Source organism: Garra rufa, chromosome 23, assembly GCF_049309525.1.
Source record: "Garra rufa chromosome 23, GarRuf1.0, whole genome shotgun sequence".
Taxonomy (NCBI): domain Eukaryota; kingdom Metazoa; phylum Chordata; class Actinopteri; order Cypriniformes; family Cyprinidae; genus Garra; species Garra rufa.
The window spans coordinates 13,820,000-13,846,822 of record NC_133383.1 but is presented as its reverse complement, the minus strand read 5'-3'; the positions used below and the strand labels follow the sequence as shown (position 1 = coordinate 13,846,822).

The 26,823-nt window shown below is 35.8% G+C and overlaps 2 protein-coding genes across 2 annotated transcripts; one reads left to right on the top strand and one right to left on the bottom strand.

Annotated features, from left to right (window-relative positions):
- Nucleotides 1-1,565: 1,565 nt before the first annotated feature.
- On the bottom strand, nt 1,566-16,961 carry ripk4 (receptor-interacting serine-threonine kinase 4). The gene is made up of 8 exons (XM_073829613.1): nt 16,683-16,961; nt 12,178-12,469; nt 9,583-9,731; nt 9,437-9,486; nt 7,759-7,917; nt 7,404-7,516; nt 6,734-6,977; nt 1,566-4,912 (listed from the first exon to the last, which is right to left on the bottom strand). Exons 1-8 carry the CDS (start codon nt 16,862-16,864, stop codon nt 3,630-3,632), a joined length of 2,472 nt encoding a protein of 823 aa, XP_073685714.1. The 5' UTR covers nt 16,865-16,961; the 3' UTR covers nt 1,566-3,629.
- A 2,055-nt stretch (nt 16,962-19,016) lies between these two features.
- Nucleotides 19,017-26,792, top strand: nsun5 (NOP2/Sun RNA methyltransferase 5). The gene is made up of 10 exons (XM_073829187.1): nt 19,017-19,225; nt 19,535-19,654; nt 19,742-19,913; nt 22,896-23,004; nt 23,162-23,300; nt 23,402-23,517; nt 24,162-24,340; nt 24,425-24,626; nt 24,721-24,870; nt 26,544-26,792. Exons 1-10 carry the CDS (start codon nt 19,133-19,135, stop codon nt 26,707-26,709), a joined length of 1,446 nt encoding a protein of 481 aa, XP_073685288.1. The 5' UTR covers nt 19,017-19,132; the 3' UTR covers nt 26,710-26,792.
- Nucleotides 26,793-26,823: the final 31 nt, after the last annotated feature.

Genomic DNA, 26,823 nt, shown 5'->3' with positions numbered 1-26,823 from the left:
TTTATGTAAACAATTGAACAGGGTCATTTAAAAAAAATCAACCCATATTTTCTCTTGTGGACTATATGTAAACATCTTTAGTTGTGAAATATTTTATTCAGGTCAGTACTAAATAAAAAATAACATGCATTTTGTATAACCCATCTTATTTTGGTAAAATAATGAACATTTTGCAGATTCTGTAAGGGGTATCTAAACTTTTGACTTCAACTGTGTCTTATTTTGAAATGTGTTCTCCTTATATACTTATTATACATGGCATTTGTATGACTTCATATTAATTAAGAGACTATATGGGATGTTAATACTTTTTATTAACACCAAACTATTTACGTGATTTGCAATAAAGCTAAAGGGCGCGATGCTGTGAGGAGTCACAAGTTTCAAACTTGCAGATTTTGTCGACTAAAAGTTATTTCTAAAAGTTATTTTCAGAAAGACGCTACATCAGCTGATCAATCGGTATGTTACACAACAAGTAGCCACTGTACCTCGTTTTCATTCCTGTCAAAAATTAAATATGACGCTTCCCTAAGTTCTATGTGCAAGTACCTTGTATGTTAACGTACATGTTATGTTTTGATAGTTTCCTTGCAGACATTTCGATAACAAAGGCGCATAAAAAGCGTTTGAAGCACTATCAAATTGGTAATCGATAACTGCAGCAAATAACTTATTATTTTGACAAAGTACTCCGACAGGATAGCATTTTAAAATGCAGAAGCTAAACTAAAGCAGACATTTTCTAACTGTGTTGCATATTTACTTCTATTTTTCCACAAGGTGGGGCATCGGAGTGGGAGAGGAGAACATAGGTCTGATTCATCTGTGTATTCAAAGAAGAAGAATGCAGTTCAAGTCAGATCTTGCACATAAGACATCCTCAAGGAAACACCTGTATGTTCAAGGCGTCACAGTCTATTACTCACCCTGACATCACCCATTTCAGAAGCTTGTTTTAACAGTTTGCTTTTTATACTTGAATTGACGTTTATACACCATGGAGACAAAGAAAAAGACCAAATTTCTGTCTTTTCTACTAATTGGACACCTCGCTCTAAATCTGATGACATTTCTTGACCTTCAACTGAAAAGGCACAGCTTTATGCGACAAGTGCGGCCAACTGGGCCACAAACGGTAGCAGATATAGATTAGGGAAACAATAACTATATTCAGCTCTTTCCTGTTTGCAGAGCTAGTCAATGAGTAACTTTCCACGAGTACATCTGTGAGTGTGTGTTGCATATGTCTGACACCAGCTCATAAATCAGTGAATTCATCAGCTCTGGTTCTGCTATCCGCTGAGTGATGTTTGTACATGTCCACGTGTGTACGCAAGCACGTTCAAGCCTGTCGCTGTGCTTTAAAACATCATCTCACAACCTGTCAGACGAGTCCTACCGGTTTAGAAGAAAAAAAGTGGAAGAGGCTCCATATCGTGTCTCCGACGTGGTGGCGGTGTGTGTCACACACTTCTGAACAGTAAGCTATTGTTTTAGGTCTGTTGCTTTTCCTGTGATGGATGTTTTCAGGCTTCCTGACAAAATGCACAGACAACAGATACTTCATATACATGTGATGCACTTTAATTTTTCATCAAATATAAAAGTGTGCAAATATAAAACTGTGCAAACACTATGGCTAAATGAGAGATATCTTTTTTGTGTACAAAAGAGAAATGACAAGGCAGCTTTATCAACTAATTACAAAAGTCAAGGGAAAACTTGAAAAAGGTGTTGGCTTTGGATTACCGACTGGTTTGCTACGGAAGATTTAACAACAACAACAACAACAACACAGAATTGCATCGAAAAGACCCAGAGTTCAACAGCAGTTTAAAGACCTAGCAATTAAGAGGCTGTCTGTTCCAGACAGTGAAGGGTAATGATGGCTACACCCCCCTTGGCATAAAACAGGGCTCGGCGCAGTGGTTTTACAGAGCGATGAAAAGATAAAGTGGTCTCAGGAATGAGCCAATGGCCTGAACATGAGGGTACATGGGATATAGTCCTCCCCCCATACTGTCTACCCACACCTGTGATCCTCCTGAGGGCACATTCCCATGGAAGGAGCCAAATGGCTCTATAAATGCACATCTCTTTTGGAGTGAGCCATTTTAATTATATAATTGGCCTCACAGCGTTGCCATTTCTGTTTAAATTATAGCTTTGAAGTCTTGATGTAGGGTAAGCTTATTCTAATATGCTATAATAGAAACGTCTAAACAATTTTGGGGTTGCTTGCATTGTATTATTTGGACCACTGTACTCTGGTAACAAGAAGAGGAAGAAGAAAACAATGAAATCATAGACATACAGTTGAAGTCAAAAGTTTACATACACCTTGAAGAAAGGTAGCATACAAAATGCATGTTTTTTATTTAGTACTGACCTGAATAAGATATTTCACAGAAAAGACGTTTACATATAGTCCACAAGAGAAAATAATAGCTGAACAGCTCAACTGTTCATCAGAAAAAAAAACTTCAGGTCCCACGGATTCTTTTTTGTGTGTTTGTATTCTAAAAGTGTATTTAAACACTTTCCAACAATGACCTTGTGATTGTGAGATCCATCTTTTCACATTGAGGACAACTGAGGGACTCACATGTGACTATTACAGAAGGTTCAAACGCTCACTGATGCTTCAGAAGTAAAAACGTCACATTAGAGCCAGGGGGTGAAAACTTTTGAATTGGAAGATCAGGGTAAATGTAACATATTTTGTCTTCTGGGGAACATGCAAGTAGCTTCTGAAGGGCAGAGCTAAATGAAGAAAAATAAAATAGGATATTTAGGCAAAATAAGAAAAATGTACTCATTCCGTTTAAAAGTTTTCACCCCCTGGCTCTTAATGCATTGTTTTTTCCTTCTGGAGCATCAGTAAGCTTTTGAACCTTCTGTAATAGCTGCATATGAGTCCCTCAAATGTACTCAGTATGAAAAGATGAATCTCAAAATCGTATAGTAATTGTTGAAAAGGGTTCAGATACACAAAAATGCTGGAAAAAAAAAACAGAATCTGTGGGAGCTGAAGGACTTTTCTGAAGAACAGCAGGCAGTTTAACTGTTCAGGACAAACAAGGGGACTTATGAAAAACTATCACTAAACAAAATAAAATTAAGCTGTGGATCTTTCAGGTAATGCAAACTTTTGAACTTTTTTTTCTTGTGGACTATATGTAAACATCTTTTATGTGAAATATCTTATACAGGTTAGTACTAAATAAAAATGCTCCCTATTATTTTGATAAAGTAACATTTTGATTAACATTTTGCAGATTCTGCAAGGTGTATGTAAACTTTTGACTTCAACTGTACATCAAAATAGCAAAGACAGAAAGTGAAAGACAGTACAATATCCAGGCTGTATCTACAGTACCGATATATATATACACATAAATGCATTTCCAATCACAAAATAACTCTATTATTAAGGAGGAAATCCAATAAGAGCCCAAACCCTGAAGAAAATAATAACTACAATATGTACATTAAATCCCAGTGGATAACAAGTCCCTCTTTTCCAGCATCTGTCGGTTTTTACAATGATAAAAGAGGGAGAAAGTGTCTGTGAGCATATTGGCAAGGGTTCCAGAAGTCCATGAGGTCAAACCCCAGCAGGACCCTCAACAAAGTGCCGATTCGCACGGCGCGTCTACAGGGATCTGTGTGCTGTCAGTGTTTTTGTGGCTGGTGAGTTTCAGAACGACCACTTTCCTTTGGAGTTTTGTCGGGGTGAGGGGATTCGGACTCTCTGGCTCTGATTCCGATGTGTAGTCTAGCGTATGTTCTCCGGTTGGACGCGGAGACAGTGGTGCGGCATCGGCGCCACGTTCGAGCAGGACGCAGATGGCGTCTTTGTAGCCACCGCGTACAGCCAGGTGAAGCGGAGTGAATCCATTCTGCTCTTGAGTGTTGGCAAGGTCAGGACAGCTCTGGAGAAGCTCTTTGAGAACCTCGCAGTGGCCGTTCTCGGCAGCTAGATGACAAGCCGTGCGAAGGCCGTGGTTTAAACTCTCAGGGTCGGCACCCTCCGTCAAAAGCATTTTAACCGTCGGAAGGTGGCCTTTCTGCGCAGCCAGGTGTAAAGCAGTGCAGCCATTGGCTGTTCGGCCGTTGATATCAGCGCTGTGCTTCACAAGCAGCCTTGAAGTGCTGGTGTGGCCAGTTTCCGCAGCCACATGAAGCGGAGTGTGCAAGCCGTCGGAGTTAAGGTGCACGTTAGCACCAAGCTCCACCAGGATCCGTGCCACCCGGTACTGCCCCCTTTGAGATGCCAGATGAAGTGGCGTACGCCCGTCCAACGTCTGGCCATCAACATCAGCACCTGCCTGCTTCACCAGGAGCTTCACAATTCCCAGATGCCCTTTCCAGGCAGCCAGGTGTAGTGCCGTCCAGTCATCTTTACCCTTCACGTGGACGTCAGCTCCGCGACTTAGCAAGACCCTCACCACGTTCTCCTGTCCGTGGTGGCAGGCGATATGCGTCGGCGTGCGTCCCTGAGCGTCTGTTTCGTTAATGGAAGCGCAGCGGTCTAGAAGTAAACGGGTCAGGGCTTCGTCGCCGTTCTGGGCTGCGAAATGCAGAGGTGTGTACTGGTCCTCATCCTTGGCGTTGACATTTGTTGTCTTGCGGCTCAGGAGAATCTCAGACACTCCCTTAAGTCGCTTTTCGGCAGCTAGGTGGAGGGGCGTGGCTCCTTGGATATTGGGCAAATTTGGGTTGCAGTTGCTAAGCAGCAGAAACTTAACTGCCTCCTCATTGGCCAGATTCACGGCAAAGTGGAGCAGGTTGCAGCCGCCCTCCAAGAGCAAGTCAACATCCTGTGGTTGGAGGATCTTCATCAGCTTGGCGATGTCCTCAGTGCGAATGGCTTCACAAAGCTTCTTCTTTTGTAACTCGCTGGAGTCTATGTAGTACAAAAACACAGTGAACAATAATAAAAATGAGTGAAATTAAGTTTCATCAAGCAACACGAGTTACGTAATCAGATTACTTTTTTTAGGTAACTAGCAAAGTATTACATTACTTTTACATTTACAATGAAATATCTGAGTTACTTTTTCAAATAAGTAATGCCAGTTACTTTGTTTTCTCATTTATTTATTGACATCTCTCTTGTGCCCATTTTGAGAGAAGCTGGGAGTGAAGTGCAGCAGAGGTAGAGTTAGAGAGGTAGAGAACTTCCTTCAGCCTGAGGCTTATTAGTTTTACTTTTTGTGTGAACCGGTCTTTACAGAGAAATATCATTTTTGAGGTTTTTGTTATAGAAGCAAGAAATAAGCAAATAAGCAAGACCAGCACAGGTGTCAAAAAGTAACACAGAAGTAATGTAACACATTACTTTCAATAAAAAGTAACTAAATAACACAATACGTGACTTTTTAACGGAGTAACTCAATATTGTAATGTGTTACTTTAAAAAGTAACTTTTCCCAACACTGCAGATGATCAACAATATTTGTAAAACCAAAACCAAAACAAGTAACAAAATGAAAAACAAAACAACAACAAAAAAACTAAGTAAAAAATAATAATAAAAAAAACAAAACACAAAATAGAAGCAAAACAAAAAGCAACACAAAACAAATAACAAATTAAATAAAAATAAATAAATAAAACAAACATATTGTATACCAAAAAAAGTGACAAAAAAGTAACGCAAAAGTAATGTAACACGTTACTTTCCATAAAGAAAAACTAAGCAATGCAATTAGTTACCTTTTTATGGAGTAACTCAATATTGTTATGCATTACTTTTCAAAGTAACTTTCCCCAACCCTGCTGATGATCAACAATATTTGCGAAACCAAATCCAAAACAAGTAACAACAACAACAAAAAAACTTAAAACAAAATAAAAAACAAACTAAATTTATTAAAAAAAAAAAAAAAAAAAGAAAATAACAAAATAAAACACACAAAAATAGAAGCAAAACAAAAAGCAACACAAAACAAATAACAAAAAATAAAATAAAATAAACATATGTATATTATACAAAAAAGTAACGCAAAAGTAACGTAACATTACTTTCCATAAAGAGTAACGCACTTAGTTACATTATGGAGTAACTCAATATTGTAATGCATTACTTTTTTCCCCAGCACACAAATCCAAAACAAATAACAAAATAAAAAACTCAACATTTACAAAAGAATCAAAGCAAACAAAAATAACAAAAACCAAACTAAAATTAAAAACATGCAAAATAGAAGCAAAAAAAGTTAAATAAAATAACTGAAAACTAATAAATAAAATAAAATAAACGTATGTATATTATAGAAAAAGTAAAAAAAAAAGTACTGAAAAAGTAACGTAAAACATTACTTTTCATAAAGAGTAACTAAGTAATGTAATTAGTTAATTTTTAAAGTAACTCAATATTGTAATGCATTACTTTTAAAAGTAACTTTTCCCAATACTGCTAATGATCAACATTTGCAAAACCAATTTCAAAACAAGTAACAAAATGAAAAACAAATAACAAAATAAAGAAAACTTAAACAAACTAAAAAAAATCAAAGCAAAACAAAAATAAAACAAACAACTAAAAATGATATAGAATCAAAACAAAAAGCAACACAAAACAAATAACAAAAAAATAAATAAAATAATAATATAAAATAAAATAACCATATGTACATTATACAAAAATACAAACAGAAGCAACAAAACAAATAATAAAAATAAAATAAAATAAAATGTAAAAATAATGTGGCTTTTCTCTTACCATTCACAGCATTTTCTCTCTCAAAGGACAATGTAATCGAGCCTTGAGACGAGAAAGCCGAGTCTACGGAGGAGATGCCTGACAGTCTTTTGCTGGTGTTGTCTTTGCTCTCAAGGGACTCTTCTTTGACATTGCTAAAACTGCGAGACAAGCCGGAGTCAATCTGACACAGCAGCTCAGACAGGCTGTAGTCTTTCTCAGGTAACATGGCTGACTTCGGCCTCACCGGCTTTTGGTTGTTAGTCTGTATGTGAAGTAAGACAGCAATGAAGATCAGCAACAATGTTTTTCCATTTTAGAAACAAAGGAGGAATTATAAATGAATAAATCACTGACATATGCAAACAGTTAATGTATTCTTCCTAAAATAAACTGTTGTACATGCTCACACAGAAAATGACAAAGGGGTTCTGTTAAAGCAATGCAGTTCGGTGGCATTCTCTGTCACTGATGAAAGACTGTCATCTTGGTCAAACATTTACAATATGTACTTAGACTAAAACAAACAAATACCAAAGAGTTGCCTAATAACTGAGGGACAGGAAGTCTAAACCTCATAGGAGGTCAATCTAAATGACTCATAGGAACATAACATACTTTACGTAGCACACAGCATGACAACAGAACAAGATTAGTTAAGATTCACGCATAGCAATACATCTGATATTACCTGTTCACTGGAGGCTGGGGCAGGGCAAGGGGAACAGTCTAGTTCTGATGAAACGGAAGCTCTGGACTCATCATGAGGTTTGGTGCACAGCTCTTCGGCCTCCGAAGTGATCTCTGTAGGAGAATGTGAACAATGTTTCAATGAACAATGATAGTGAAGTGACAACCTCTACTTCCTTAAATTACAAAACCTATTTAATATAAAAATGGATTGAAGAATAGATGGCACATTGCGTCATGATAATTTATTGGTCTGGTTGCCTGGCATATTTTGTCAAGTCATTGTTGCAATGCAACTCTTGTTCCTGTGACTCAGCAGGGTCATTACTGGTGTGATCGACATGAGAGACACTCACCTTGAAAACTGGGTCTGGCTTCAGGGGAATGTGCCCAGCATTTCTGCATAAGGGACAGGAACCCTGAGCAGGCCTGGGGACGACTGCGGGGAATAACGCTGAGATCTGGACGAACGCCCTTCACCACCTTCACCATTATGTGCAGGATGTTATTCTCTCCTATGAAACAGACCAAATAAGCGTTATTTTATTTGCCATGCAACAGTAAAATAAAACTAGGTTTCTTACTGGTTTCCAAATTAAACGCACACAGTCATATTTCACCACAAAAATCAACAGAAAAAAAAAAAATTGTATTACCAAAAAAATTTAACTTGTTTTCGTCCAAGTAAAAATCATAAATTAGGCACAAAAACAAATTGTACAGTGATTTGTAATCAATTTTCAATTTACAGTTGAGGTCAAAAGTTTACATACACCTTGCAGAATCTGCAAAATAATAACTATTTTAAAATAAGAGGGGTCATACGAAATGATCTGATTAAGATATTTCACATAAAAGATGTTTACATATAGTCCACAAGAGAAAATAATAGTTGAATTTATAAAAATGACCCTGTTCAAAAGTTTCCAAACACTTGATTCATCTTTGCGTACTTGAGCATCTTTGTGTATTTAAACCCTTTCCAACGACTGTATGATTTTGAGATCCATCTTTTCACACTGAGGACAACTGAGGGACTCATATGCAACTATTACAGAAGGGTCAAACGCTCACTGATGCTCCATTAAGAGCCAGGGGTGAAAACTTTTGAACAGAATTTAGATGTGTACATTTTTTACATATTGTGCCTAAATATCATATTTTTTTCATGTAGTACTGCCCTTGAAAAGCTACAGAAGATACTTCCCCAGAAGACAAAATAAGTTGAATCTTCAAATTCAAAAAGTTTTCACCCCCCAGCTCTTAATAATTTTTTTCTGGAGCATCAGTGAGCGTTTGAACCATCTGTAATAGTCCCTCAGTTATCCTCAGTCTGAAAAGATGGATCTCAAAATTATACAGTCATTGTTGGAAAGGGCTCAAATACACAAAAATGCTGAAAAACCAAAGAGTTTGTGGGACTCAAAGGAACAACTATCACTAAACAAAAAAACAGCTGTGGATCATTCAGGTAACAACACCGTATTAGTATTAAAAAATCAAGTGTACTTTTGAACAGGGTAATTCAGATTCTGAAAGGTGTATGTAAACTTTTGATCTTAACTGTAAATTAAATTTTAAATACACTTTTGGTTTGGGAGTGTAACAACACTTCTGAGGCGCGAATTTCATATCCAGTGATTTCCACTTTCATTGTAAATCAGGATGTTGTTTATGTTCCTTTTGGAAAGGGTTGTTGAGCAGCCAAAGGTTTCCATTCACTGCTGCCAAGCACAACAATTTTTGTCTATTGACAAAACTTTTTTGTTTCATTCTTTGACACTGAATTCTTGTAACTGCTGGTTACTAAAAAAAAAAACATCCATTTTTTCTTCCCTTCTAGATTTACCTGGAAATCACAACCAGATAAACAGACACTCCCTCACAGAGAGCCAGTTAGATTGAAACAAATGCCAAAAATCCATGTTTACGGGACCTGATGCCACCCATCATAAAGATAAACAATAATAAGGGCTCCACATACTGTCAATACCAAGACAAACTTCGATACACAGATTTTATTTCTTTCCTTACCTTGGTATGGCTTCTTCTGAGTGAGGATTCCCCAGATAACAATCGAAAAACTGTAAAACAACACATAGGTGTTAGACAACATTGACTTTTCTGTTCTGACAAACAGAAGCTGATCTCATATTTCAGTTTGATCCAAAATGGCTAACCTGTACACGTCGTGTTTAGTGTCAGAGATTCTGTCTTTTTCTATGATTCTCTCTGGAGGAAGGTAGGCGATGGTGCCACAAAAGCCATCACGGCTAATATCGTCGTTCCTCGCAAAGCCGTTCCACCTTGCCAGGCCGAAATCAGAAATCTAAGACAAAGAACACAAAGACTTTAGATTTCAGGTTTTATTCGATTTTTAGGTTTCATTCAAGTGTTATTTAACGTGATTTTTCCAGAAAGTCACCTACAGGTAGGGAAGCCCTGATTTTTCTGTAAATGTGTGCACGCATGTAGGCGTGTGTGTGCCAGCCCTTCATTAACACTGCCTAGCTTTAGCTTGTTCAGACTGGTTCGGGATACGTGTTTACATCCAGCCTTTTCAATCCGACACGACGATTCCCACCCATCCCTCGTGACACCTGCTTACTCATCTATGGGAAGGCTGGATATAAACGGGATAAAGCATGGGAAAGCTTTTCAACCCTTAGGGAATTTTCTGGAAAGGTATGTGGGGACCGTGAAAAGAAAATGATAGGTGTGCCCTTCCCCCCGTCACATTTGAGATCCTTATGAATTTTCCCGCACAGATGATCTGACAAGGCCGAGATTAAAACTGTTGTTCGGTCGTCAACACAAGATTAAGATTAAAATCCATCACGCTGACAGGATGTTTTTATGAACATGAAACACATAATCCAGATATTTCAATCAAACTGTAGCTGTTTATTTTTTTAGTCGAATTGACTTTCAATTCGATCCAATAATCATAATCGTATGATTACCTTTTAAAACAGTAGAGGGGATGGAAAAGAAATGCAAGCGGTTTACTGATGAAAATCTACTAATAAAATGTAAAATAAAAACGTTTTAAAATAAAACCTTTACAAACGGGTAATCATCTCAAATAACACCAGTAAAGTATGGAGTGCCACAAGGATCTGTCTTAGGCCCTCTCATAAGCTACTCCTAAATCTAATGTAGAACGATTTCAAGGACTTGTATCAAGAAAAGCGTTATACAAATGAACATGAACTGCATGTCATGTGGCCATTAAATTAATCATCATCAGTGAACCTGATCATGTGAATGTATTGTGATTTTTTTTTTTGAAATATTACACTACCAGTCAAAAGTTTTTGAACAGTAAGATTGTTTATCCCCCGGTTTCACAGACAAGGCTTAAGCCTAGTCATAGACTAAAATGAAAGTCTGAGATGTTTCAACTGAAACAAAATTGCACTGATTGATCTTAAAATATATCAGTGCCTTTGTTTTGTCTCAAGATGCACACCAGTAATGTTTTTCATGTTTACAAAAATGACTTAAATGTCCTAATTGAACTAAGGCCTAATCCTGGTTTAGTCTAAGCCCTGTCTGTGAAACCGGGCTTAAGTGTTTTAAAGAAGTTTCTTCTGATTACCATGCCTGCATTTTTTCATCCAAAGTACAGCACAAACAGTACAATTTTTAAATGTTTTGTAAAACTATTTAAAATAACTGTTTTCTATTTGAATATATATTGAATATTTTAAAATGTAATTTATTCCTTTGAACAAAGCTACATTTTCAGAGTCTCGTGATCCTTCAGAAATATTTAAAACAGTTGAGTACATTTTTGTCAGGATTCTTTGATAAATAGCCAGATTTTTCTGAAATAAAAGCTTTTTCTTTCAACAGAAATGAAAGAAATTAATACTTTTATTTGGCAAGGATGCTTTAAATTGATCAAAAGTGATGATAAAGACATTTATAATGTTACAAATTATTTCTATTTCATATAAATGCTGTTCTTCTTAACTTTCTTTTCATCAAAGAAACCTGAAAAAAATCTACACAGCTGTTTTCAACATAATAATAATAATAATAATAATAAATATTTTTGAGCAGCAAATCAGAATATTAAAATGATTTCTGAAGGATCATGTGACTGGAGTAATGATGCTAAAAATACAGCTTTGAAATCACAGGAATAAATGACATTTTAAAATAAATTAAAATCTAAAATAGGAAAAATATTTCAAAATTGTACTGTTTTTGCTGTACTTTGGATCAAATAAATGCAGGCTTAGTGAGCAGAAGAGACTTCTTAAAAAAAAAATCTTAAAAACCCAAAACCTTCTATGTAAATAAATGAACAAATAAATACAGTCTAAATAAAACATAATTAATTAATTAATTTTAAAAAAATTGATACATTTAATTAATAAAATGAATTAAAATGCACAAAAGAAGGTCATTTAAACTGTATTGGTGTGGGGGGGAAAATAAACGGCGTTAAGACTTTTTTCTTTTTTTTGTGCTCCGCAGAAGAAAGAAAATCATACAGGTTTAAAAACAAAATGTGGGTTTGTATATGCCCCAACTTTTGTCCCAACCTTTCGCCAGACATGTAAAACTGCAGAAAACCTGTAGGTGTTTTTTGTATTCGCTGCATCAAAGCAGCGCAGTTTACTCAGGTAGTGATGAATCACTTGCGCTGAAGCTTTAACGCAATGAATCAGCTGTGATCGATTCCCTGGAAGTCTAAACCATGAGCAATAAGGTCACCACCTCTACAGCAAGGGAGTCAAGGCCTTATCACGACTCTGGCTCACCTTGATGTGGTAGTGTGCATCCAGCAGGATGTTGGCGGGTTTAAGGTCAAGATGAAGGAGAGGCGGGTTCATACAGTGCAGGAAGTTCATCCCTACTGCAGTCTCGTGAATAATACGAAAACGCAGCTCCCAGGGCAGCGGCTCCGAAGCCAGGAGAGTTTCCAAAGAGCCTGTTTCCATGTATTCCATCACCAGTCCCTGCGGATCGCTGCAGATGCCGTATACAGGAAGGATGTAGCGGAACTTAGCGGCCTCCATCTTTTTAGCCTCTTCTAAAAGTTCTGCACGCTCCCTAAATGACAGAAAAACAAATCAGTTAAAAAGTCACACCTGTCGTAGAATGCAGGTGGCATTTATTTGGTAAGGAATGTCTTAACATGGGAGGGATCCAGCTGGATTTCAGCTGGATAACTAGCAACACACCCGATTAATTAAAGAAATCACAGCAAGGCGCTTTTAAACAAACAACAAGGGAAGGTACTAAAACCCGTCGGACCTGATCACAAGCTGACTCCTTCATATTGTCCGGAAGCATTTTTTATGAACAATAACCCAATGTTTTTTAGCTATGGGCTAAATTTCCTTTCGTTAAATATAGACGGCGTGTTATACCACACCAATAGGTTTGTGAGTTTTTTATAAGGCTGTTTATGGTATATTTATCTGGCATCATCTTTTTAATTACATTCCAGTCTTTAACACTGATAGATATGGGGTTGTATCAATGGCTCTTTTGTATTTTTTTCTTACACAACTCCTTTTATTAGCAACGAGCCAGACAGAAGTCAGACATGTAGGTCACATATTTGTAAAATAGAGTTACAAAGGAGATCTTAAAGAGTTTACAATCTGTTTGCTTAGTTAACAGCACCAAGGTCAAAAGGTCTCTCAACCATATCACTCAAGAAAATAAGCAAAGATATTAAACTACAAAATTTGCAATGTCAGTAAGTCTGTTTTATCGCTTTATTAGCTTAGTGATTGTTTTATTAGTCATATGACGTCAATGCTTAGGCCAAAGTGGCCACGTTGTTTTCCAACAATTGTAGCATGTGTATCTATTTATTTATTTAAATGATTAATTACAATAATTGCATATATACATTTTTTCCAAATAAAATGTATTCAAAAATAAAAATAAGAAGTTATGAAAATTAGAAGTTATGCTTTATGTATTTATTTATGTATTAATTTCTGTATATATATATATATATATATATATATATATATATATAAAGTATTCTTTTGCAAATAAAAAATATTAAAACAAAAAATATATATAATGTAAAATTATTAGAAATTATTTATAAAATAAATGTTTTATTAAAAGTTATGCCTAATGTATTTTTATTAATGTATTAATTTATGTATATATAAAATATTTTTTGCAAATAAAAAGTAATAAAACAATAAATATATATATAATATAAAATTATTATAAATTATGCTTTATGTATTTATGTAGTTATGTATTTATTTGTGTGTGTGTGTGTGTGTATATATATATATATATATATATATATATATATATATACATATACATACATATAAATATATAATTTTGTTTGCAAATAAAAAGTATTCAAACAATAAATATCTAAATAATTTCAGTTAAATATACTTTCTCCAACAATTGTAGGATGTGCTAAATAAATAAATTCAAATGTTTCTTTTTAAGAATAACAAAAAATAAATAAATAATTAATTAATTAATAAACAAATAAATACAAAAAGCAGAGGAAAAGCATAACTTCAATTAAATAAAATGTAAAAAATAAATAAATTAAAAAAATATATTCAAAAATGTAAAGTAAATATGTAAATAATTTATAATACATCTGTATAATATATATATATATATATATATATATATATATATATATATATATATATATATAATAAATGTTTTTTATTAGAAGTTAAGCTTTATGCATGTATTTATTAATTTATTCATTCTTGAAAATAAACATTTGAATTTATTTATGCAGCACATGTTACAACTGTACAACATTTAATTTCATTTAAGTGTGTGTATACATACATACATATATATATATTTATTTATTAAAATAAATTGTATTCAACAATAAAAAAGCTATAAATATGTAAATAATTTTCTCTCTCTCTCTCTCTCTCTCTCTCTCTCTCTATATATATCATAATTTTTTTTTTTCGAAAAAAATATTTGCTTTAAAATGGTTGAGGTAAAGCATAGCTCTAAACAAACAAACAAACAAATCATTTTAATACACTTCGTGTTGAGATAAATTAGCTTTAAGAATGCTGAGGGAAAGCATAATTCCAAATAAAGTCTGTCAGGAAACAGTGGTTCATTTCCCACAAGGATGGACAAAAGGGAGGTAAGAAGTGTGAAGATTAACAGGGAGTGCGGAGGTAAACGTTTAAAACTACCCATTCTATTGCCCGCACTGTTCTGTTCTGCCACCCTTTTGAGCTCAACAAAAGCTGTTCTTTTCTTAAAAAAACTGATCCAGTTGGACCAGTCCAGCAACTCTGCTAAAGCGGAGGCCTAATGGAGCACAGGAGGACAAAGCCTGCTTTTAAGCCTGTGCCCTGTCTTGATGGGGGAGGCAAATTAGCATTCTTGTACCTTCAGATCTCAGGTGCTGATAACCTGTCATGCTGAGGGTCGCATGGAACAGCATTCACTGGATTTCTATCAGATTCTTTTGTTTTTTCCTCCTTGAGCTTGGTGACGCAAAGTGACATCCGCATGAAGAGTTCAAAAGCAAGTTTTGCAAGAGGACGTGCTAGTATGTCACACTTGATGCGACCTTGATCAAATCTTTCAGCATTAATGAGCTGTCGACGTATCCCTTTGTCTATATAATTCCCATAAAACATATAAAACTGCTACATATCAATAGATAATTAAAGTTCCATCAGGGTCTATTTTACATAGAGTTATAAGGCCAGAGGAATGAAATGCAGAACAATACAATTAGCCTAGGAAAAGTATACATGCACCTGTATTCATGCTCATCCAAGGCTATTGGAACATTTATGCCCAAAGGAAATCATATATCAGATGAGGTTATATATCAAAGGTCATGCTAGAGTGCAATTCATAAAGTCTAAACTAAAACAATTACCACAATAAGTAGTTGAAATATTGGGGTTTTCATGCAGACGGTTTCAGAAAGAGCCAGTTTTAAACTTTATATCACATAAGGGTGTGCTTGTTTAATGGGTTGACTAGTGACTCAAGGCCTCAGCATTGTTCACAGGACTCTTACACAACTCTAAAATATAACAAGTATTTAAAATTGATCAGACTTTCAATAAGAATTGCAATGGGGAAGAATGGAAAAATGTAATATACAGTTACGTTTTTGTTCATAATTAAAATATTAGGGGAATGTATCTATGCATATGTACATAAATACACACTCTGCCATTCAAAGGAGTGTTGTCAGTAAGATTTGTACTTTTTTCAAATAAATGCGGTTCTTTAAATTCATCAGAGAATCCTGAGATGGTTTCCACATAAATATTAAGCAGCACAACTGTTTTGAACAATGTTAATAATAAAAAAATGTGTCTTGAGCAGCAAATCAGCATATTAGAATGATTTCCCAAGGATCATGTGACACTGAAGACTGAAGTAATGGCTGCTGAAAATTTAACTTTGCATTACAGAAATAAAGTACATTTTAAAAGTAGATTAAAATGGAAATCAGTTATTTTAAATTGTAATAATATTTAACAATATTACTGTTTTTACTGTATTTTTATTACATTTACCCAGGCTTACGGACCCTAAGAGACAGTCAAAAACATTTAAAAAATCAAAACCTTTAAATAGTAATATATAAATTATATATTGTGTGTGTGTGTGTGTGTGTGTGTGTGTGTATATATATATTTTTTTTTTAAATAGACTGTTAAATCACAGTATAAATAAGTGGCACCATTTACCATAAATAAATTCTACTAAAAACAATAACATGAAATTGTATATTTATTTAAGAAGTATAACCATGTAAAACGTTACGCGTGTGACTGCAACATCTGTGTGCATACCAAAGCTCAAAGCTAATTTCTATGTATGGAAGGTTACTGGGAAACAAAGCTCACCTACAGCCACTCCTTATTATGTCAAGACAGAGTTAAAGTGAAACATGCTTTAGCGTAAATGTAAGTCTTTAGAATATTCTGAGCCATATTCATGACATCTTAATGTGTTTGTGTGTACATTTGGTGAGGCGGGGGTCATAATCATAGCTCGAGGCAGTATAATATTGCAGTTTCCTGACACAACATGTTGAGGGACAGCGTCTTTTTGCATGCCAGCATAACAAATGTTAATGTGAACTGAATAGACACATTCACATTGGCTAAAATACATGCACATGGATAAAAGCAGTTTTAGGTATACTGTATAACAGTTTAGATTTACAAATAAATAATAAACAAACAACAGACATCAATTCATACTAAACACAGACTTCCAAAAAGTCTAAAAATGTAAAAAATGAACTTACTTTTCATCTGAATGAAGGCTAGGAGGGCACTTAATGGCCAACCATGTTTTCCACTGCATATGTCGTACTTTGTACACCTGTCCGAAGCCGCCAGAGCCAATCTTTTCCCAACTCCCAAACTCTGAAGCGTCAAAAGTTTTGAGAAGTCCCATAATCCCTGGGGAATTTTCTGGGACGTCCATTTTCCAAGTTGTCTAGTATGATCCTGTGCACTTTGATTCTCTTTTTCACATAAAAAAGCTTTCCGTCAAAGACAAACAGGTTGTGAACGGTTCCTTGTTTTTTTTCCTGTCTGTACAGACGCCTTCAGTCTGGCCCTACCCCTCTGTTCAGGTAAGGGGTGGGAGGAGCCTAATGACATCATTTCCTGTGCCTGGAACACACAAAGTGGCAAAGAGTCAATTGGACAATCTAGTTTTATGACACATACACTCGTTTAGAAGCTAAAGGGCACTGTTGCATCTAATATAGAGCCAGAAGTCACAAACTTCTCAACTTTCTGCTCATGAAGCCTGGGAACTGTATTTGACACGGTTCTCCAAGCTTAAGGAATGCTGGTTATCACCCAACACCTTTATAACCTGAGATCACAAGAATGTTCAAATCATCTCTCAACCCCCTAGAGAAACATACAAGTTTTCTAGAATTACTCAACAATGTCCCAGTTATGTGATATGGCTCAAATGAGTCGTGTGGAATGTAAAAAATCCTCAAACCTATTCACAAACAAGTTTATGTTACCCAGGGGTTCAAGCATGCGTGAACTCAATTTACGTTAATCTACACATAATAGTTTAGCTGTTGCTTCAGGGTAACATTAACTCATTTTACATTGGCCTGATTGAGTTTACATCCACCAGACCTTTAAAAAAGAATCACCTGTTCTCATGCAGTTACTCATGCAGCATACATTTTACATTCACTATGACTCAATGAATTATAAGTAGGGTAATTCATCTTAAATAAATTGTAAATCTTTCCCTTCAGGTTTTCAAAAAGTCATGTAGGTGGTATTTCTGTGAACTTTAACCCATGGGAATGTTTGTTTTATTAAGCCTACTGTATTATATTTGATACATAAGTTTGCAAAGCCTCTAAATTATCAACATGATTAAAACCTTGGTGAAAAATGATTGATAGTTCATTCTTTATAGTAGGAAAATTCCCTTTAGAATAATCATAAAACTTAAGCATTTATTACTATTTTACAAAGACGTGTTATTGGGAGATGAGTGACAACTATTTGTATGAATTTTATATAAGTGGTTATTATACTGCACTATATGTGACCCTTAACAACAAAACCAGTAAATAGTACAGGTAAACTTGTAGCAATAGCCAAAAATACATACAAAAATATAAAACAAATACATTATTTTAGCCTGAAATAAAAGATCATGTTCCACGAAGATATTTTGTAAATTTTCTACCATAAATATATCAAAACTTAATTTTGAATTAGTAATATGCATTGCTAAGAACTTATTGTTATTATTTCAATGTTTTTTTTTTTTTTGCACCCTCAGATATTTAAATAATTGTATCTCGGCCAAACATTGTCCTATCCTAACAAACCATACATCCATGGAAAGCTTTTTTATTATATTATACATAAGAGTCACATGTGCTATACTGTCATTAAAACTTAATTTAGGCTACAAGCTATCAATATTTCCACCTTACTTTTTGGCCATATAAATTACACTATCTCCATCAAATTGCATATTTTTGTGCCACTGAATAAAACTTAAGTGTATGAATTTAGGATTTCACTGTATCATAAAATGTGAGCCATAGAAACCTGATGCATGTATTAAACATGATACAGAACACGACTATTTCATATGAAAAGCTTCAAGTGAAACTCACTAGAGATGTCAATGGCTGTTATATTGTCTTCAAGAGGAATTAAAGTGCATCCAAAGACAGGATTATTCACACTAGACTGAGGACAATAGCTCACAGGGTGATCGATGGGTTTCAGTTATTCTGGATGCACAAAAGGGTGTCAATTCAGGAATTAGCTATTCGGATGTGTGTGAGAGAGAACACCTGGCTGGAGATGTTGAAAGCTAAATAAAATGAAAAGGCAAACCTGCATGGGTTATATTCGAGACAGTTTCTAAAGTATCTTATTTTTATGTTACTAAGCACATTTATGAATCATACATCAGTACACCCACTCTTGCGGTTTGGCAATAAGGACGATTAGTTGCATAAAAATACATAAACGTCTTTGGCTCACCCTAGTGGACATTCATTAGTACTAAAGTTGTCGTAAGACGTTTCGTACTGTCGAAAAACGTTGCGAAATCTAACCAGGCAAATATAAAAACGTGGGTAGTCCATTTGCTCCATAGGATTAAGGGAAAATGTCTTGTTAGTGGTAATAGATTTAGTTCTATGCAAGTGTTTATGTGTTAAAGTTACGCGCCAGTGATATTTAAATCATGGCACTTTACATGAAAGCGGCAGAGATTCTTGAAAAAGCGGAGCAGAAAAAGGGTGCTGTGAAAACTCTGGTTTATGACAGTAAATTTCAAGTAAGTGCTGATATATTTGAATATCTATAATTCCAGTTTAAGTGGCGAACAGTAAAATATTACCTTATATACCTTGTTTTCTTCACACGTGTCTCACATTTCGCCACAAGCGTGCATTTTACTAAAAGTACATTTTATCAAACTAGTTGGTCGAGAGGAAATGACGTCACGACTGATGGGCAGTCGTCATTTTTGTAAAAAAATAAATAAATTACGCAATAAAAATGTTAATGTTTATGATTGTTTTCCTGTAGCATGTCATGTCTTCAAAAATCAAATTCAGAAAATATCTATTTGTCTATTCACCAGAATATCAAGCAGCTCTTTGCCCTTGTGTGTGAGACACAGAAATACTCCTCAGTTCTGCAGGAGATCATCGACAGCACCAAGTTTCTGAAAGAAACAAAACTCCGGATTCATTTAGCTAAGGTAGGCAACTCAACTGTAATCCTCACCTGTAAAACCCCATGTCTGTGATTGTGGTGCGTCATAGATGTGTCATCGTGTGTAAAACAGGTGCTGGTGTATGACCTGCTCATTGGTCATGGGGTGAAATGTGGAGGCGCCTGGAAGACCATGATGCTCAAGCATCGCTCCAGACTACAAGCTGCCCTGGCAAGAATCAAAGTCAAGAGAAAAGTCAGTCGAAATCAAGATCTGCTGCCCATCAGTTTCCAGCAGGCTCAGGGTAATGCAGACATCAATTATTTGTATTTTGCAAATTATTTATTTATTATAATGTAGTGGTCTTAAAGGGATAGTTCACCCAAAAATGAAAATCCTGTCATTAATTACTCACCCTCATGTTGTTCCAAACATAAGACTTTTGGTCTATCTTCAGAACACAAATTAAGATATTTTTGATGAAATTCGTGAGCTTTCTGACCCTGCATAGACAGCAAGAGTCCTACCACGTTCAAGGCCCCGAAAAGTACCAAGAACATGGACAAAATAGTAGAGCTGCAACAACTAATCGATAATTTGATTATTATCATTAATGAAAATCATCGACAACGATTCTCATTATTGATTAATCGGGTCCGCCCACAGTGCACATACAACTTCAGAGGGTCAAGTCAAATTACAGCACTGAATGATGCATTTCTATGGACAAAATGCATCTAAAATAGTGGAGGAAACAGAATGAGATGCTGCAAGAGAGTTACGTGATCCAAGCTGCCCAAAACAGGAGAATTCTTTATTTTAAACTTTAAGCTATAAAGCAACCTGTGAGGCACTGACAGATTTGTTTGCATCCTCAGTAGGGATGTTAACCGATGACCGTTTGTCGGTAGTCGGTTAAAAAAAAAAGTGATATCTAAATTAGGCTATTATAGACAGTGGACTATACGCTACTACAGTTAGCCATCTCATTCCTCATCTTTTTGTGTTAAGTGAACAAATTATCCCTCACACTCAATTTTTCATAACTCGCCTGTTTGTACTTAATAAACCAATAAAAACATTTGGCGCGAGGTCACAGCGTTTGGGTTCGCGCGCTCACAAGGTTTGCGAAAAGTAAAGGCAACAGGCTAAAACACTCGAGGTTAGAGCCAGGGCAGACGACAGGATGAAGCCTGCAAAGAAAAGTAGTGTGTGGGACCATTTCACCAAAAAGAATGAGACGGATGTAAGTTGCAACTTGTGTGATACAGTGCTTAAATATAGTAGCAGCACATCATCTATGATGTATCACCTGAAAACGCAACACCCGCAAGCCTCTTCGGGTGAGAAAGGTAGCCAAAGCGGCAAAGCCAACCTACCGTGTCATCTATGCTAGCAGGTAGGAAATGTGAAATGGAAGGAAATGAGCCGTGGCAATGTTTCAAATGAGCTTCTAACCTAGACAAACGCCTTTATTTTCAAAGCGATCACCTTGTACCCAAACCATTTGAAACTAAGGAGCCATTTGTCCTACGATTACATACAACAAGCTCTTCGGCGCCGCGTTTGCGGGACTCATGTTTCGCGCTGTAGGGGATTTTAAAAAAAAGTGACGTGAGTGGCTGTGTGTGTGTGTGTGTGTGTGTGTGTGTGTGTGTGTGTGTGTGTGTGTGTGTGTGTGTGTGTGTGTGTGTGTGTGTGTGTGTGTGTGTGTGTGTGTGTGTGTGTGTGTGTGTGTGTGTGTGTGTGTGTGTGTGTGTGTGTGTGTGTGTGTGTGTGTGCGGGAGGCAGAGCGGCAGAGAGATGCGACAGAGTTGCGAAATTGCCGGCGCGGCTCGAAATGGCTGTTATTTCAAATAGCGTACCATATTTTAAACTAATCGGTTAACCGGTTTCAACCGGCTAATGAGGCTCGGTGGTCGGTCAAGAAATTAGTTTTCGCCATCCCTAATCCTCAGCATGAAAACTTCCAGTTCACGGGCATATCCTTATCCTTATCCTAAAAAAACAAAAGCATTTCCATTTTTTCAATTTAAATTTAGTTTTAAAAGAAAACATGTAGTGCACATATTTATGAAAAGTAGGAACTGTAAAGGGATAGCGGTGTGTAATTATCTGATATATAAATATCAGACGCTTCCGCATTTTATATAAAGAAATGACAGTAAACGTGACTTTGATCAAAGTGAACGTGTGTTCCTGCAGAACATTCCTCTTACCTGTTGGTTAACACTGAGTTTGTTTTTATTCGTTTTTATTATCTGTATTAGGCTATTCTTTATTTTTAATGTAGAGATTTAAACTTTGTTCACTTTATGCAGTGCTTAACAAATTTATGTAAGGTGTTTAACAAATTATGTAAGGTTTGTGCCACTTCTGCTCCAAACTAGCAGTATTGGTGATTACCAAAATCATTTTTTAGCTTTCTTTATTGATTAGTCATCCAATGTGCAAAATGCAAAAAGCTTTTAAGTAACAGAAGGTATTTGTAATGCTATAATTAGTCAAGTGCTTTAAACTGTTTTTTTTTGTTTTTTTTTCAGATATTTGTCTTTTCTCTTTATTACGACCGACCGGCGATCTAATAAATTAAGCACTGTTTTCATAACGTTCAGTTGACATGTTTGTTTGAAGGACATTGGGCAGGATGTGGAATATATATATATATATATATATATATATAATATATATGTAAAAAAGAAAAGGGATTTAAGCCAATTAATCGATCAACTAATCGATTATCAAAATAATCGTTAGTTGCAGCCCTACAAAATAGTACATGTGACAACAGTGGTTTAATCCTAATTTTCTGAAGCTATGAGAATACACATGCACATGTGTCATGGTATTGTTCAAAATGGCACTAGAGTGGAGGGGGAGAAGATTTGTTGTTTATTTTGCTCAACAAAAAATATTCTCATAGCTTCATAAAATTACAGTTGAACCACTGATGTCACATGGACTAATTTGTCGATGTTCTTGGTAACTTTCTGGACCTTGAACGTGGTAGGACCCTTGCTGTCTATGGAGGGTCTGAAAGCTCTAGGATTATCAGACATTTCTTATTTGTGTTCCGAAGATAAACGAAGGTCTTTCAGGTTTAAAAATGAATTAAGAGTGAGTAAGTAATAACAGAATTTTCATTTTTGGCTATACTATCCCTTTAATATCAGTTTTTCTGTAATAAAACAATAATAGAAAATGTTAATAGATACCTGTAAGATATATTCTGCTATTGGTAGTTGCATTTTATATGTAAAGGTTCATTTTTATGTTGTCTCTTCAGCTGATGTAATTCCACGCTATGTGCGAGTGAACACTCTGAAAACCACTCTTGATGATGTCATTGATTATTTAAAAAGAGAGGGATTTTCATATCAAGGAACAGCAATTCGGTAAGTTGTCCTCTGCATGTCACAAAACATTTCATAAATTCTCCAGCGTACAGCTTTAGAATGATTTGAAGGAGAGTAAATGATGTTACCTATTTCTTTAAGAGCGCATTTCCAATGATGGATTTTTGAACCGTTATTTCTCGCTTCATCGTTTCAGGCTTGAGGATCTCGATCATCTGTCTGGGAAGACATTTTTGTGTGATCTTCATCTCCAAGATCTTCTGGTTTTCAGTGCAAAAATGGACTTTCACGATCACTTCCTTTATAAAGCAGGACACATTATATTGCAGGACAAGGTAGAATGTTATACTACACCTACCTACAGTTTGCAAAACATGAAATCTGAAGTGAATCTCATGTTATTTCTCATTTCAAATGTCATTAAATGTTTCTGTAGGCCAGCTGTCTTCCTGCTTTCCTCTTAAAACCCCAAGTTGGCAGCCACGTCATTGATGCTTGTGCAGCTCCAGGGAACAAAACCAGCCATCTAGCCGCCATAATGAAAAATAAAGGGTATTTGACTTCATATTTTGTTTGTTTGTGTTTGTGTGTGTGTGTGTGTGTGTGTGTGTGTGTGTGTGTGTGTGTGTGTGTGTGTATCAGGGATGTTTTCTCTGAGAAGGCAAGGGAAGCAGTGTAAAAAATACTGGATGAGAAAACAATTTGTAGTACAAAAATAAAACAACTCCAATATTACAAAATATGTGACCCTGGAAAACAAAACTAGTCATAAGGGTTTTATATAATATATAATAAATTTGTTAGGATAGGACAATATTTGGCCAAGATACAACTATTTGAAAATCTAGAATCTGAGAGTGCAAAAAATCTAAATATTGAGAAAATCACCTTTAAAGTTGTCCAAATGATGTTTTTAGCAGTGCATATTACTAATCAAAAATTAAGTTTTGATATATTTGTGGTAGGAAATTTACAAAATATCTTCATGGAACATGGATCTTTACTTAATATCCTAATGATTTTTGCCATAAAAGAAAATAAAAAAGATAATTTTGACCCATACAATGTATTATTGGCTATTGCTACAAATACAGCCATGCTACTTAAGACTGGTTTTTGTGGTCCAGGGCCACATTTTGAATTAAATGTAAAAACTAATTTTAATTGATTAATTTATTTTACTATATGAACAACAGGAAGTTGTTTGCATTTGATCTTGATGCAAAACGTCTGTCCACAATGAGCACTCTTCTTCTTCGTGCCGGGGTCACATGTCATCAGCTGGCCAATCAGGATTTTCTAAAAGTGGATCCACAGAGCTCGGAGTACAAGGAAGTCGAGTCCATCCTTCTGGACCCCTCCTGCAGTGGATCAGGTAATTATTGTGACAGACAGTCTAATACTTTTTTTCTTGTGTGGGTGAATTATGGCCGTTTAGACGTGTGCTTGTCTGTCTCAGGGATGGTTTGTCTGCGGGATGAGGTCTCAGAGTCGCAGGATGACGGGCGTCTGCAGGCGCTGGCTACTTTTCAGCTGCGCTGTCTCAACCATGCGCTGCAGTTCCCTCAGGTACAGCGTGTCGTCTATTCCACCTGCTCCATTCACTCACAGGAGAATGAGGAGGTTGTGTCGGCCTGCTTACAGCAGAATCCTGGATTCAGGTCAGAAACTGCGACCAGAATAGAAAATTACGTTATGTTTGTTTTCAGAGTATGAGGACTTTATTTGAAGTTTTTTGTCTGGCTTTCCTTGTAGACTAGTCCATCTTCTTCCGAACTGGCCTGAGAGGGGTCATGAGCCGTTCACCCAGTGCCTTCGTGCCAGCACAGCAAAAACGCGCACTCATGGGTTCTTTGTAGCCATGCTGGAGAGATGCCCCCCAGGTGAAGAAAACCTCCAGGTCATGTAAGTCTGCTGACTACTACTATGTGTAAGGTGACTAGTTTTATACAGTCCTTTAGGTCCCACAGCATTTTTGTGTATTTGAACCCTTTCCAACAACTGTATGATTTTGAGATTCATCTTTTCACACTGAGGACAACTGAGAGACTCATATGCAACTATTACAGAAGATTCAAACGCTCACTGATGCTTCAGAATGAAAAACAATCCAATAAGAGCCAGGGGGTGAAAACCTTTAAACGGAATGAGGATGTGTACATTTTTCCTAAATATCTTTTTTTTTTTTTCATTTAGTACTGCCCTTCAGATGCTACAGAAGATACTGATCTTTTTCCCAGAAGACATAAGTTAAATTTGCCCTGTTCCTTAAATTAAAAAAGTTTTCACCCCCCAGCTCTTCCTTCCTTCTGAAGCATCAGTGAGTGTTTGAACCTTCTGTAATAGTTGCAGTGTGAAAAGGATGTCAAAACCATACAGTCATTGTTGGAAAGGGGTTCAAATACACACAAATGCTGGTAAACCAAAGAATTTGTGGGACCTGAAGGATTTTTCTGAAGAACAGCAGGCAGTTTAACTGTTCAGGACAAACAAGGAACTCATGAACAACTATCACTACACAAACTATGACTAAACAAAAAAAAGCTGTATTAAGAATCAAGTGTGTGTAAACGTTTTTATAAATTATACTATTATTTTCTCTTGTGAACTATATGTAAACTTTTTTTAATGTGAAATATCTAATTCAGGTCAGTACTAAATAAAACAAAAACATGCATTCTGCAAGGTGTATTTAAACTTTTGACTTCAACTTTATCTTGACAGTTTTTAAATCTGTGATATGCTTCTAAAGTTTAAAAAAAGGAAATGCGTTTATCTTTTTAAGGATCTGAAATAGGGCTGGGTAAAAAAAATATGTATTTCTTGATTATAATCGATCCTTAAATCCCCAGAATCGATTAGTCTAGCATTCAGTTAATAAAAAAGAACATTGTAGCGGACATCCCATTTAATAAATCACAATAATCTTTGTTACTTTTGATATAAGTCACAGTTTTCAAATTCTGTGCATTTTATCACAATATTCAAAGCATAAATACCGTCTTGGCGTTGTTTGTTGAGAGAGACAGATCGCTGCTTAGCGCCTCAGTTCCAAAGCGACATGTTAACTGATGGTCGCCTCCGCTTTAAACCAGTTTCAGCGCGAAATAAACAAACATCCGAAAATATGTTAAAAGAAAGTGTACAATTTACCAAAATCAGTATCCTGTCTCATGTAAAAGCTCAGTCAGTGTTTCAACCGCAAAAAGACGTCAATATAACAGCTTGTAAACAATGTCACTTAATGTCACGCTTAACTTACCTAAAAAAAAGTACTCGGTGACAACTCGTTGGTCAGCTAGAAAAATTAACAGAGAAGCATTGTAGTAAATATATGCACCATATAATATAATTATTAATTTTTTACTGTTCAATATTTAAGTTTAAATAAATCCGTCAAGTCTTTATGACAGCCAGCAATGAAATGTTAATAACAACGAATCGAAGTCGAAAAATAATTTTGTAATTCCCCAGCCGTAATCTGAAACATGTTCACATATTTAATATTTAAAATAAGACCTGAACATGTTCTGTCAGGCTTATTTTGGTTAAATTAAGGTTGTTTGTTATTGTCACAGCACAACATTGCCGTCTGGTGGTGAGGAAAAGCAGGACACACATCAATCTTGTCCATCTGATGAGGAGCAAGAGAACACAGAGACTGCAAACGAGCAACCCACAAATCCAAGCTCAAAGAAGAAACGGAGGAGAAACAGAAAGAAGCACAAAAAGCAAGAATCCTGAAGTTACAGAGGACTTGAAAATAATCTCTTCTCAGTTAAACCAACACACTGACTTTTGCTTTTATTAAAGTCATTCGTGATCAAGCCAGACCTCAGATTCATTGTTTCGAAATGG